This window comes from Lactuca serriola, chromosome 1, assembly GCF_051521515.1.
Source record: "Lactuca serriola cultivar US96UC23 chromosome 1, Lser_US96UC23_V15, whole genome shotgun sequence".
NCBI lineage: Eukaryota > Viridiplantae > Streptophyta > Magnoliopsida > Asterales > Asteraceae > Lactuca > Lactuca serriola.
In genome coordinates, this window is record NC_136408.1 from 201499486 (window position 1) to 201514488 (window position 15003).

General features: G+C 35.3%; 1 protein-coding gene across 1 annotated transcript; it reads left to right on the forward strand.

Moving 5' to 3' along the window:
- The first annotated feature begins 678 nt into the window (after positions 1-678).
- EMB1865 (CRS1 / YhbY (CRM) domain-containing protein) lies at positions 679-7353 on the forward strand. Its single transcript, XM_079040584.1, has 9 exons — positions 679-1664; positions 1835-2288; positions 2858-2988; positions 4084-4440; positions 5233-5389; positions 6431-6723; positions 6813-6872; positions 6962-7045; positions 7121-7353. The coding sequence occupies exons 1-9, from the start codon at positions 852-854 to the stop codon at positions 7214-7216; spliced, it is 2445 nt and encodes an 814-aa protein (XP_078896710.1). The 5' UTR covers positions 679-851; the 3' UTR covers positions 7217-7353.
- Positions 7354-15003: the final 7650 nt, after the last annotated feature.

Here is a 15003-nt window from a genome sequence, read left to right on the forward strand (position 1 = left end):
GTTCGTATTTGTACAAAAAACCGATCTTAATTGACCCGCCTTCTACACCGGGTCACGGTCCAACCGGTTCAACCGGCCGGGTCGACCCGGGTTTTAAAACATTGATAATAATAATAAATAAACAGTCCGGGATAGTTCACGACTAGAACACCTCCTAGTTAGAATGAATAGTTGATTTTGAACTAATTATCATATATATATATATATATATATATATATATATATATATATATATATATATATATATATATATATATTTAAAATTTTCTTTAAGAAAACAATTTTTTTTTTCCAAAATCTAATAACATAACATAGAAATTCTCTCCAATAAATGAATGTTTTCTTGTCACTTGTGAATTTATAATGAGTTTTGATACTTATCATTTTTTGATATTTTTTAAATAAATAATATCCATATGTCAATTTATGGTTTTTTTTTTTTTTTTTCAATTTTTAAAATTAAAAAGCCACGCAATACTTATTTACTTATATATTTAAAGTATAAATATAATAGATATTATACTAAATTGCAATTAATACATTTCTTCATTCCTTATTTCAAAATTTTATTTTAAAAAATACATATTATTTATATTTTAATATTTAATTTTTTTAATCAATACTATATTACTAGGTTGGTAATATATAAATCACATTATTATTATAGAAAAGGTAAAATATCATATCGAAATGGCACCATGCCATCTTATCCTCGTCCTCTCGAAACTCAGCTCTCCCCATTCGCACTCAACTCTGCTGTTTTCTCTCCCTTTGCAATAACACCGCCGCTGCCCTCCGCCGTGAATGATGGAATGACTACGAAGTAGACCGGCCACCAACATTTAACGACCATGAAACTAACAGAAGTGGCGGTGCCACTCCGTAACACAAAATTCATATTCCCATTCCCTCGTAACTCTCACTTACTCTTCTTCTCCTCTTCCTCTTCTTCTTTTCTGAAACCATCTCTTGTCAAACCCTTACCTTCAATTCGTTCAACAACTGATAATTCTACTACTTCTACCACCACCAATCCTTCTCCCTCTTCCCCTTGGCTCAACAATTGGTCTTCTCCACCACCAAACCCTTCTATCAAACCTGAATCCGGAAAAAGGTCTGAAACTCGGAATTCTTCTGAACCTGCTGCTTCCGGTGGTTCAACCAGGACCACCGCCATTGACCGGATTGTTCTTCGGTTGCGGAATTTAGGTCTGGGCTCCGATGACGAAGAAGAAGAGGCGGAAAATGAATACCCCGGGTCTTCGGAAATGGCTTTGACGGGAGACGAGAAATTGGGAGATTTGTTAAGAAGAGATTGGATTCGTCCGGATAGAATGTTGGTTGAAGATGACGATGAGGAGACGGTTCTGCCATGGGAGAGAGAACAGGAGGGAAATCAGGAGGAAGGGAGGGAAATTGGAGGGGTAAAGAAGAGAACCATGAAAGCACCAACATTGGCTGAGTTGACACTTGAAGATACAGAATTGAGGAGGTTGAGGACAGTAGGTACAACGATAAGGGAGAGGATTTCAGTACCTAAGGCAGGGATTACAGGGGCTGTTCTTGAAAAGATTCATGATCAATGGAGGAAGTCGGAGTTAGTTCGACTCAAGTTTCATGAAGTGTTAGCTCGTGATATGAAGACTGCTCATGAAATTGTTCAGGTTGGTTGATTTTTCATTACTGAAAGCATTTGTTTGCAGGTTTACAGTAGCTATATGTATCTATTCCTCTATATCATATGCAAAATATTCATTCCATTCCATTCCATTCATTTCTCATTCCATTCCATTCATTTCTCACAACTACAAATTCTTTATACATTTCCAAACAGCGTCGAACAGGTGGATTAGTCATATGGCAATCAGGAAGTGTGATGATGGTATTCCGGGGAGTTAACTACACAGGCCCTTCTTCAAGACCTGAATCCACTGAAAAAGACAATAATACCCTTTTTGTCCCTGATGTTTCCCCTGCCAGTAATCCAACAACAAGAAATAACGATTCTGCCACTACTAGTGTTGCAACAAGAACACCTGTTGTTGCAGAAAGCATGACAGAAGAAGAAGCTGAATTCAACAGTGTGTTAGATGGATTAGGTCCAAGGTTTCAAGAATGGTGGGGGACTGGAATCCTTCCAGTGGATGCTGATTTACTCCCTCAGACGATTCCAGGGTTTAGAACTCCATTCCGACTTCTTCCCACTGGAATGAGGCCAAGATTGACCAATTCCGAGATGACAAACTTGAGAAAACTTGCTAAATCACTTCCTTGTCATTTTGCTCTTGGTATTTCTTTTTTCTTTTTCATTATGTTTAGAAAGTATCTGAGAAAATGACTACACATTTGTGGAAATGGAAGGAGTATATAAATGAGGGTAAATTTGTAAATAGTTGGACTTAATCGGTAAAGCTTCTTTTTCTTGACTTTCTCCATTAAGTCAAAGAGGAAACACTATGTTAAAAAAATATTTGAGAAAATGATGTAACTTTTGGGGAACTAGAAGAAAAGTTAAACGAGGGTAAATTTGTAAACATTTTGGACTTAATCGGGAAAGCTTCTTTTTAATGACTTTCTCTATTAAGTTATTCTTGACTTTCTCCATTAAGTTGTTCTTTCTGAATTAAGTCAAGAGAAAACACTCTGGTTAAAAATTGAGGGTAAATTTGTAAACAGTTTGGACATAATTGGGAAAGCTTCTTTTTCTTGACTTTCTCTTTTAGTTATTCTTCTTTCTGCATTAAGTCCAAAAGAGATACTCATACTATTTGGATAAACAATATTTAAAAGAAAATGGCATATTTCTTTTAATCTGCATATGAAATATTTCTTAATTTTTTTTTTTATTTTCTTATAGGGAGAAACAGGAATCATCAGGGTTTAGCATCTGCTATACTGAAACTTTGGGAGAAAAGCATGGTTGCTAAAATTGCTGTTAAACGTGGAATTCAGAATACAAATAATGAGTTAATGGCTGAGGAGTTAAAGGTACTTTTCATTCTTACTACATCTCAAAATTAACATATTTTTTAAACAAGAGGAAATAGCAACGTACTTCCATTGATTTTTTTTTTTTAAAATTATATCATCAGACTTTCATTTATTCCTATTACAGCATTGTAGTTTGAAAAACTTACTGAACTATAACAATTTCATCCAAAAACAAAAGCATATTTTACTGCTGTTATTGGGTAGTTTTTTTTTTTCCAAAGTATATAATTCCTAATATGAAAAAAAATAGAATGTACAATATATTTATCAAACTACAATGTTGTAATAGAAAGATATGGAATTAGGATGTTATAAATCATCAACTTATCTACAATTTTTTATCTTTAATAGCAATATACTTACATTTTATCAACAATATGAATATTTAACAAAGACAAAATTGCAAAAATGGTCCCTATGGTTTGTCGAAAATTGTCACTTTGGTCCAAAAAGTTTTGGATGAGCACCACTGATCCAAAACTTTCATTTTGTTGTGGTTTTGGTCCAAATTTTTTTGAAACTCTTTATAATGACATTTTTGCCCTTGCTGTTTATTTTTTCATTTTCTTTTTTATTTCCTTTACTATTATTTAATTAAAATAAAACAAAATATAAACCTACCCCCGAATAAACCATCCAAACCCTCTCTCTCTCTCTCTCATGCTTCGCCTGAAACCACCCCCACTGTTGGAAACCACCATCACCGGAAGGGCAAAAATGTCATTAAAAAGAGTTTCAAAATTTTTTGAACCAAAACCGCAACAAAATGAAAGTTTTGGACCAGTGGTGCTAGTCCAAAACTTTTTGGACTAAAGTGGCAATTTTCGACAAACCACAGGGACCATTTTTGCAATTTTGTCACATAAATAACATTGGCCATATTGGTAGTAGCTAATGAAAGTATGTTGGCAAATAAAGAACATTGGCAATTTTGTCTTTAACAAATAAAGAACATTGCTATTATGTGTAAAAAAAAATAAAGTATATTGATATATTTTTTTGCCCATATTAGTAATAATAGGTTGCTATTTCCTGCTTTTTGAGAATTTTGGAAATGATGTGTTTGTAACAAGTGAAGTGATTGCAATGCAGAGATTAACAGGAGGTGTTTTATTGTTGAGAAACAAATATTACATTGTAATTTATCGAGGGAAAGATTTTGTTCCCAAAAGTGTGGCTTCTGCTTTAGTAGAAAGACAAGAAATGACAAAAGAGATTCAAGATGCAGAAGAAAAGGTCAGAAATGGAGCAATTGAAGCAGTTGCAGTTGCAGGTGTTGAAAAAGATGGAGAAGCAACTCCACTTGCAGGGAGTTTGGCTGAGTTTTATCAAGCTCAAGCACAATGGGGAAGAGAAAAGACAACTGAAGAACATGAAAAGATGCTTCTAGAAGCATCCAAAACCAAAGTTACTCGAGTTGTCAAGAAACTTGAGCATAAGCTGTTTATTGTAAGTGTGTTTGTCCTTTTTTCCATTTAAAAGAACAAAATTATTGTTTTTTGTCATACCCAAAAAGGTGGGACAGGACACCTACTCTCCTTTCATCTCTTGTTTGTGAAAAAGACGAAAATGCCCTTCTCATCCTCATAATAAAAAAAAACAGCCTTAAAAGCTTGATGGGATAGAATTGGAAGGGATGGGACTTGACAAGCTCTATAAGGCTATTTTTGATGATGAGGATGAGGAGGGCATTTATGTCTTTTTCGCAGACGAAAGATTATGAGCAAAATGAAACATTGTTGCATGAAGTTGGTCCCACCTTTTCGGGTTGAGTAAATTTGTAGCTTTTTTTGTCATGCCCAAAAAGGTGGGACAGGACACAGACTTGCCTTTGATCTGTTGTTTGTGAAAAAGACGAAAATGCCCTTCTCATCCTCATAATAAAAAAAACAGCCTTAAAAGCTTGATGGGATAGAATTGGAAAGGATGGGACTTGACAAGCTCTGTAAGGTTATTTTTTTGATGATGAGGTTGAGGAGGGCATTTACGTCTTTTTCACAGACAAAAGATTAGGAGCAAAATGAAACATTGTTACATAAAATTGGTCGGGTTGAGTAAAAACAAATGCAATGTTTATCCAAATGACATCATGATATATAAAAAGTATTTATGAAAATCACGAAAAACTGGAAATTTGTAAAAAAGTTAGGACTTAAGGAGGAAGTAGTGATGATTTACACCTCATTTTTTTGTATGTGTTTTAATTTATTGTTTTTTGAAAATATATTTAAAAATAAACAGGCTCAATCTAAAAGGTCTAAAGCAGATAAAGAATTGGCAAAGATAAGAGAATCATGGCTTCCTTCAGGTGCTCCTGAAGATCAAGAAACAATTACAGATGAAGAGCGTGTTATGTTTAGAAGAGTTGGATTAAGAATGAAGCCCTATTTACCACTTGGTAAATTCTTCTCTATCAATAATAAATATATATCATATTTTATATCAAAAAAATTCTAAAGATGCAGTATTTTACATTTTTACCACTTATCTCTTGAGAAACATGATTGCATGATTCATGTTAGTTGCATATTATATATATTGGTTGGTAAAACAGTAAAAATATTGTTGCATAATAATAGACCATTATAGAAGACCTTATATTTTGTGTGTGTGTGTTTTTTCCGGATTAAACCTCATCTTTATTTTCTTTTCATGAAAAAGACCTTATATTTTTTCATTTTTTCCAAAAAAACCCTCAACTTTGTTTTTCTTTTTTGGGTCAATCTCATAAAAGACCTTATATTTTGTGTTTTTTCCAGATTAAACATCAAATTTAATTTTTGCCTGAAAAAGACCTTGTATTTTTTCATTTTTTCCGATTTGGCCCTTTAGTCATTTTTTCCCAAAAAATTGTAAACTTTGAGGGTTCTTTCGAGAAAAACTAAAAAAGTTGAGGGTTTATTTCAAAGCATTTAGAAGGTTGAGGGTTTTTTTTTTCGGAAAAAAAAATACAAAGTTGAGGGCTTTTTTCGGAAAAAATGAAAAAACACAAGGTCTTTTTTAGGCAAAAAAAATAAATTTGTGGTTTAATCCAGAAAAAACAAAAAATATAAGGTCTTTTTTGAGATTAACCCTTTTTTTTCCGGAAAAAAACCTTCTAAACGATTCCAAATAAACCCTCAACTTTTTTAGTTTTTCCTAAAAAACCCTCACATTTTCCAACTTTTTCTAGAGAAAAATGACAAAGGGCCAGATCAGAAAGAACGAAAAAAATGCAAGGTCTTTTCATAAAAAAAAAAATAAAGTTGGAGGTTTAATAAAAAAAAAACTCAAAACATAAGATTAACCCTTGTTGCGTAGTTTGTATTTATTGTATAAATTGGTTAGAAAAGAAAAAAACATTGATGCATAAAATTGTTTAAAAGGTGAAACTTTTTTTGCATTTAACCTTTTCTCTTGAGATATTATTTGTTGTTAAAATTGAATTTAAAATTTTTAGGTATTCGTGGTGTGTTTGATGGTGTTATTGAAAACATGCATTTACATTGGAAACATCGAGAGCTTGTAAAACTTATATCAAAGCAAAAAGATATAGAATTTGTTGAAGAAACTGCAAGGTTTTTAGAATATGAAAGTGGTGGAATATTAATAGATATTGTAAGAGTTCCAAAAGGCTATGCAATTATTTATTATCGTGGAAAAAATTATCAGAGGCCAATTAGTATTAGGCCTAGAAGCCTTCCTTCAAAAGCACGTGCATTGAAACGCTGGAAAGCCCTACAGAGATACGAGGTTTTTATTTATTATTTTATTATTTTATTTACTTATTTATTATTAGTTTAAGTAATTACTATTTTATATGTTAATGTAAAATTATACAGGCTCTCACTGAACACGTGGCGGAGTTGGAAAACAACATAAAGCAAACCAAAGCCGAAAATGTAAGTGTTGTTTTTTTATTTTTTTTATTTTTACACATAAAATATTCATTAATTATAATTAAAATATATTCATAATGATATGTGTGTAGGGTGGTGTTGAGAATATAAAGGACATTGGTGCTCAAAACTCAGAGGAAATTGAGCTGTTTGGTCAATCCATGGAATCCCAACAGGTTTTTTTTTTTTTTTTTTTTTTTTTGTAAAATCTAAAAAATTATAACAATGTCCTAACAAGAAATAATGTGCAGAGTGAAGATGAAAGTTCATGGACAAACTCTGATGATGATGATGATGATGATGAGTGGGAAAATGATGAGGATGAGGATGATGATGCTAATTCATAGATGTATGAGAGATTGTTTAATTTCATTGTATTATATATATTTCAGCATTTAGGCTCATCATCAATGTACTTTTTTCTATATATTTAGTTATAAATATATATATCTCGATGAATAAAGCAATCATATTTTACTGTTCATGGTATTAGAGTTCCTTTTGCCTTTGAAGCAGTGGGGACAACATATACTACTAAGATCCGTTTAACAATTTTTTTTTCTATTTAATATTAAGGACTATTAGGATAAATTATCATCCAAATAAATGACGAGCAAAATAAATAAAGGAAAATTCCTAGTAAATTTTCTTTGACTTTTTGTTATTAAGTAATTCTATTTGTTTTAAGTCAAAAAAGGAAACTTGCCTTGCCATGAATTGTATTGCAATTGAAGTCTTGCCATGATTCTTTAGCTTTTAACCTAACACCCCGTTCCCGAGTTCAACTTAAGGAGAGAAAGGAAAGGAAATGGGTGGAAATGAGAAGAAAATAAAAGAAATTTGTGTTCCCAAGTTTCATTAAAGGAGGGAATTGGAAGGAAGTGGAGGGAAATGGGAGGATCACTTTCCCTCTTAACTTTCCTTCCGATTTGGGAGGATTTGGAAAGAAAGAACAAAATGATTCATTTTCCTTCCACTTCTCTCAAACTCGGGAACACAAAAGAAAATTTTGTTTTCCTTTCCTTTCTCTTCTTTTCTCTCGTGACTTTCTTCTCTTCTCTTCTTTTCTTTTGTTAAATTCGGGAACGAGGCGTAAGTCTTGCCATGATATTAGTTATCACACTTTAAAGTGCTATGACTAACTCTAAGTTTAAGAGAAGTGAGTTTGGTTTTTATTTGAAAAAAATAACTTGGATAGACATTTGTTTGTTTGAAACATATGCTTTATCTCTAATATTGTTAGCCAAACATAAAAAATGATTATTCCCTTATTTATTTCTTATTTATTTAATTTTATTTGTTAGTTATATTTAACGAATTATATATTTATTTGTTTACTAAAAGTAATGAACCCCACCTCATTTACCCTCTTTATTTATCTCTTCAGCCAAACTCCATGGCAGATCAACTAGAATTTGGAGCCAGTCCTCTTAGTCGTTGGAGACGATGACCTCACCACGAAGAAAGGGGGATATCGATGAGGAATGAGCACCATAAGTCTCGTTTTTCCGATGATAGGGTTGTAGATCCAGCAACTACAAATAGTAAGATAGTAAAGGAGGAGATGCATCAATTTTTTGCATACGAGATTTCTAGTTCACAACAGCAGATGAAGGTAAAGATTGCGGTGTCTCTGATGGAGGTAAAGGAGGTCGGAGGTGGTGTCTCTGTTCGCCTCTAATAGAGGTGAAGGAGGGTAGTTAGGGGCCATTGTCAAGACAACATCACCCTTACCGGAGGTGATGGTGGTCAATGGTGGAGACATGTACTATGACAAGAGGGTAGCAGATCTACACTCTGACAAAAAGGTAGCAAAGAAACACAAAGCACAATCTCCTTCTCATTCCCTCTTTTCTCTTATCTGCTCGACTATCGCCCCCTGTCGCATCCCCAAACCTAGGATGGCGAAAACGTACGGGGGTGGAGGACTTCATGTATAGTATCACAACAACGAGTATAATAGCGCTCAAAGTACAAACAACCAACATAAATATAATTGAAAAAGTTACATCATAGTATGAGTTTACATGTTTCCAAATCAATTACATTATGTTGACAAAAATATAATGTTTAACGCCTTAGCGTTCCATCCTCAAAAGCCGCGGTTGTCCTGTTTTACGGATTTCCTGAGAATACAAGTAGTTTTGAAAAAGTGTTAACAATTAAGTTGGTGAGTTCATAAGCTTTTAGAATGAACTGTTGAAATCCTTTATTGTAAAAGTAGTGTTTGTTCAAGAAAATCTCATATTTTCTTTCTAAAATGTATTGTAGTCTAAAATGCCAAGACTAATAGTGTACTAGTAAGTTTCCATTTAAAATTTGAAATCATGCAAGTTTAAATCGACATGAACTTGTTAGTTTAAATGAAAATCCCGTAAATCTTATGTTTGTTAATACCTCATGTGAGTTATTATAACCATACTACGACTTTGTTGGCCTTATATACGACGATTTTCGAGCGTCAGAAATGTTAATGACATTTGTCACCCCAAACCTACCGGTCTAGCTGTTGCATGCAGCTAAGGTGTGGGCTTGTCAAACCCAATATAGATCTATATACAACTATCACGTTCTCCCTACAAGAGATTCTGGTTATAATTAAAGGACTTTTGTTGCGCTACTTGGAAGTAACGTGAAGCGAATGTCTCACAAATTTATTCATTAACAGATTTACGTAGTGTAGTAGTGAAAACCCCTTTTTGTAGTAATGTATTCTTTTGTATTGTATATGTAACATAAACTATACGTATTATAGTTTATCCAAATGTTTGTTGTGTGTAGTATTCACTTTCTATGTAAGTAGAATATATATAGCAAAACGATTATATGTTTTCCATGCTTCATAATGCATTAATTGTAATGATAAAGAATTCTTACAATTTAGTGAACATTTTTCTGTAACATAAATGTATCCAAACAGAAAACTTATGCAAAATATGGAAGCATCAAGGTTTGTACACTTTGCTCAACAAGTTACAAAGTGTTACTAAAGTTGTAATCTGTGAACTTGTTTTTACCATTTCTACACTGATTTAGAAAAATCACAGAAAATTCAAACGAGATCGAAAACTAGATCCGTAAACTCTAAGAGCTTAGAAAATGTGTCTAGTTTATTCACAATTTTTATTATGATTTTTGGAAGTCCTTAACTAGCGTAAAAATGTTCATATTCACAGACTAGTCCAAATTCGTAGCTACAGTGATAGACAGTTTTGTAAAAATCACCATAAATTGTAGAAAAATCGTATGGACATGTGCATGTAGTCATTTTAAAGGAATAAACCTGAACTATTTTCACCTAATACAGTTTTGAAAACAAAAAAGTTTAAGGTGTTCAAAATAGTTTGTGAATGAACATTAAGTTTTCTGTTGAAAGCTGTTGTTTGAGTTTAGTTATGCTGTTGGTGATTTAACTTGTATTCTCCCCCTAAAACTTGAAGAAACATGAAAACATGGGGGTATGAACTCACCTTGAGTGATTTCAGTGGATGGATGTTGAAGAACGGAAGTGTTCAACTCAAGAACGCTTAGAAGATTGTTTGAAGATTCAAAGTTCTAACATAAATATGATGAAGTTTGTGTAAGAAGCTTATGATTGGAGTAGAAAAAGGTGGAATAATCATATGAAGGATGATTTTACTTACCAAGAGTAGATGAAGAACTTGAAAATCAGCCTTGGAAATCTCGAAATCTTTAGAGAGAGAATGGAGTTTGTTCTTTGGTGGAGGAGGAGTGAAGTGGGAAGAGAGATGAGGGTTTCCCAGCTTTTGTTCAAGAGCATGGCTGGAAAAATGGTGGGAACAGGATAATGATTGACTAGGTATGGGGGAATAGTGGCTGGGTATGGCCCTGGAGTGAGTGTCGGAGGTTGCTTGTGTTCTTGTACAAAGGGTAAGTCAACACTCCACCCACATAACTTACCTACTATATTTTATTCTTAAATAAAGATTCCCATAAAAATGTGTTTAAATCATGGAAATATGGGGTTTTATATGTGAAAATATAAGTTTGGGTGAAAATCCCGCATTAAAATCACGAAAAACGGGTTTAATACGTGAAAATGGTCAAAAACCGGGAAAATCATGCGAAAATCCGAAGTCTGGGTCAGAGGTTCGGTCCTTGATGCTTAGAACCGAAAGTAAGAGGGAGTCGAGGGGAGGGCTCGGTCATTGGAGATGAACCGAGAGAGAGGGGTTCGGCTAGGAGGTGAGAATCGAGGGAGAGGTTCGGTCGGGTAAGTTCGTAGGCGAGGAAGGGAGGCAAAGGCGAAGCTCGGTTCTGGCTTATGCGAGGTTCGGTTCCAAGGGTGTTCGGATCCTTAGGGGACTTCGGCTCCTTAGGGGGTTTCGGCTCCTTAGGGTCTCTCCTCTTAGGGAGGTTCGACCCTAAGAGGGTTCGGCTCTAAGAGGCTGTTTTTCGCATTAACTCTCCGTTTCGCGTAGTTTTTGGCTCAGATAAGTGTCGGGATGACTCGGATGACTAAAAAGTTGAGAGAGATTTGGGAGAGATTTCACATACTTAGAGAGATTTGGGAGAGATTTCACATACTTAGAGAGATTTCACATACATAGAGAGATTTGGGAGAGATTTCACATACTTAGAGAGATTTAGGAGAGATTTCACATACTTAGAGAGATTTGCGAAAGTCACATACTTCGAGAGATTTGGGAGAGATTTCACATACTTAGAGAGATTTGGGAGAGGTTAAGAGAGACTTTGTTTGTGACCTTTGTGGGTGATTAGCTTTGCAACACAAGGTTCGTACACCCTGTTAAGCTTAGTTATGATGGTTTTATGCCCCTGAGGGATACGAAATAACGTTTTATCGAATAGTTTATCACTTACCCTGATTAGGGTTTGAAATTTCTAAACGAATGAACTTTCCAAGTGATAACTTCTTATTAAAATAGTGAGTTGCATAATAGTACATAGTGTAAGCCCTAATATACAAGGGTTAGATGAGTTGACCAGTTTGACCGGTTGACTTTGACTTGATCGGAAATTGATGGTTGTCACACCACCTGCACGTCGCCATATCCTCACTATCTAGGTTCGCAGAACAACACTCTTTTCACAAATCTACAATTCATCAACAAAACTTTTGTCAATATGTTGTACTCCACTTGGTGTTGGTTGTCGGAGGTGAAAAGGGGATGATAGTGGTGACAAATGGTGGTTATTAAAGCTGAGAAAGGACATGGAGAGAAAAAGAGATCAAAATGACATAAGGGATGATTGGAGGTGGTTGGTCAGAGGTAGATGGTGGTTGGGATGGGTGGTGTCTGGTGACCAGAGATAGCCGATGGCTAGAGGTGGTTAGAACCAATTTTAGGGGACATTTCATTTTCTGAAAATTGTAATTAATAAAAAATAATAGATAAGTTATAAACAAATGAAAAATAAATAAAAAAGATAATATAGTCATTTCATGTATGGAAATGACGAGACATGCAACTTTTAACATGATAAGAGACAGTCTAAATTAATTTTTAAAAATAGAGACCAAACTTGTTTTTTACACTTGCACAAGGGATGATTTGTGTAATTTACTCAAAGGTTAATTTGGAAATTGAATGTGTTAAAAAAGGTGACACATTTTGTAACGCCCGCAGAATCGAGCTAGTTAATTTGGAGACAATAAATGTCAAAAATGACTTTTTGATAGAAGATTATTTAGAATAAATAATCTTAACTAAGTTATAATATATGTTACAAGGGTTTCATACATATAAAGAACGCTGAAATCCGAGTTATAAAAAAGAAGTTATGACCCGTTGAAGTTTTACGGCTAAACAGACACGACACCGCGTAACGTAAAAAGTGAATTTTTGATAAATTACTTTTTAGTCTTAGAAATCTAAATGAAAGTCATAATTTATGTTAAACCGAGAACGTGAATAAAAAGAACATCCAAATCTGACTTCGTATGAGGAAGTTATGATTTTTCTAAGATTTAGCATAACAGTGCACAACCCGGAATTCGAATTTTAGATCGATCAAATTTTGGCCGATGCAACCTAAATGAGAATTGAAGATCTCATTAATAAGAGTTCAACGATAAAAATACAGACGAAAACGGAGTCCGTATGTAAAAGTTATGAATTTTACACGGTCGTTTAACAGTATAATCCTCTCATAGTGTTAAATCTAAAATCGGTCGAGAATTAGCCGACAGAGTCAAAAGTAGAGTTGTAGATCTTGTTAATACCTACGTGTGGATATAAAGAATGTCGAAAACAGAGTTTGTATGCGAAAGTTACGTGGTTTAGAAGTTGGTAGGGTGCTGCTGCAAAGAGGGTGACGTGGCTGAATCTGGGCCATTGCTTTCTCCCCAAGCCAGGGTGACATGTGGCACCAACTCGACGAGTTGGAGGCTCTAACTCAACGAATTGAGCAATATTTCAGCCTAGAAATACCTTGCGATGTTACCTTCATTTCTCACACCAATACCTACTTCTCTCTCACTCTAACTTCTCTCTAAACCTCCCAAAACCCCTTTAAAGCCCTAGTAACCTCAAGGTGCTAGAGGAAAGCCCCGGAGCGCCCGAAGGCTCTAAGAAAAAGAGTTTTTCGGCTCAGAAGCTCTGCTCCAGCGGAGCCCGGTTTTTAGCTAAACCCGCTGTGTAACACCGTAAATTTCAAAATAATTTTTCGCTTTTTATAAAAACACAATTCATTTAACATTCACAAAAACATTAATGTTTGAAACTCAATCCATGCTATATAAAATTCCCAAGATCTGATAACATAAAAATCCCGTGTGTGTACTGATCAAGTTGGCGCCTTCCCATGGTCATCATTAGTACCTGAAACAAATAACACCAACACTGTAAGCACAAAGCTTAGTGAGTTCCCCAAAATACCACACATAACACATATTAGCCACTCGAGGCTATAACTCTGTGGGTCCGTGGACCCTACTCTGTGAATCCTCTGGTTCTAACTCTGTGAACCTTCCGGTTCCAACTCTATAAACATGCACAACATAAATCACATAGAAATAATGCAGTACAACACATAACATACATAACATACAAATACTCTGTCACATAACTCTGGTTACCTACTCAAGGTAAAGTATAGTAAGAAGACTCACCTTGCGTATCTCGCTAACTCGCAAATCCCGGAAATCACTCACGCTCGATCCCCCGAGCTATAATCCTCCTATAACACAATATATCTCTAATTAACACTTTCACAACTAAGGTTGACTACCCCTATCAAGTCAACACTGGTCAACTCTGGTCAACGGTCAACGGTCAACGGTCAACTTTGACCAGAATCGGCGAGTGCATTAGAGCGACTCGGCGAGTCTATACGTGCTCACTGACTCCCTAGGATCCTCCCTTGACACGTCTAGTACTTCCCTGACTCGACGAGTTCCACCTGGCATGAATCGCAGGGCCACCACGACTCAACTCGCCGAGTCTCAAGAACAACTCGGCGAGTTCCAGCTTGACTCAGTCCACCCGTCAACCCTCTCTGACTCTCCCTGACTCACTCAGTCAACCCCTTAACTCGGCAAGACCACTCGCTGAGTGGTTATGGACAATCTTCATGCTACTCGCCGAGTCTGTTCTTCGGACTCGGCGAGTCTATGCCATGCATGAACTCAAACTCACTCCTGAGGTCAGATCTATTCCAATAACCCATAGATCCAGTCCTTCCAAGCACATACATCACGTAAAGTTACAATCTTGGTGCTCATGCAAAGGTCCAAAGGCCTTATTTGATGATGTGGTCTCTAGAATGCTATTCTAAGCTCATGGCCTCCATTAACACTCATAAAGCTTGAGGGAAAAGGGTATCTGGACCTCTTTGGGTCCAGATCTAAAGCACCAACACAGGAAGAGGCCAATTGCTCCATGGATCTTTCCACAAAGAAACCCTAACTCTAAGATTTACACCAAGGACTGAGAAAGGAACGAATGGTTACCTCAAATGAAGTCTCTGAGCTCAGAAATCACTGGATTAGCACCTTCTTTGGTCTCCTCTTTCCTTGATCCTCTTCTATGTGCAAAAACACCCACAAATAGTCAAGGATCTTCCTCTTCTCTCTCACAAATCGCTCAAAGACTCTTTAGGGTTCTCTCTGGGGTTGGTGGCCACAAATGACAGCCATAAGCCCCCTTAA

Excerpts from the sequence above, each read along its gene's own strand:
- EMB1865 (XM_079040584.1), top strand. The coding sequence starts at position 852 with ATGAAACTAACAGAAGTGGCGGTGCCACTCCGTAACACAAAATTCATA. Across the intron at positions 1,665-1,834 it reads CTGCTCATGAAATTGTTCAG|CGTCGAACAGGTGGATTAGT; the intron begins GTTGGTTGATTT and ends ATTTCCAAACAG. Across the intron at positions 6,873-6,961 it reads AGCAAACCAAAGCCGAAAAT|GGTGGTGTTGAGAATATAAA; the intron begins GTAAGTGTTGTT and ends ATATGTGTGTAG.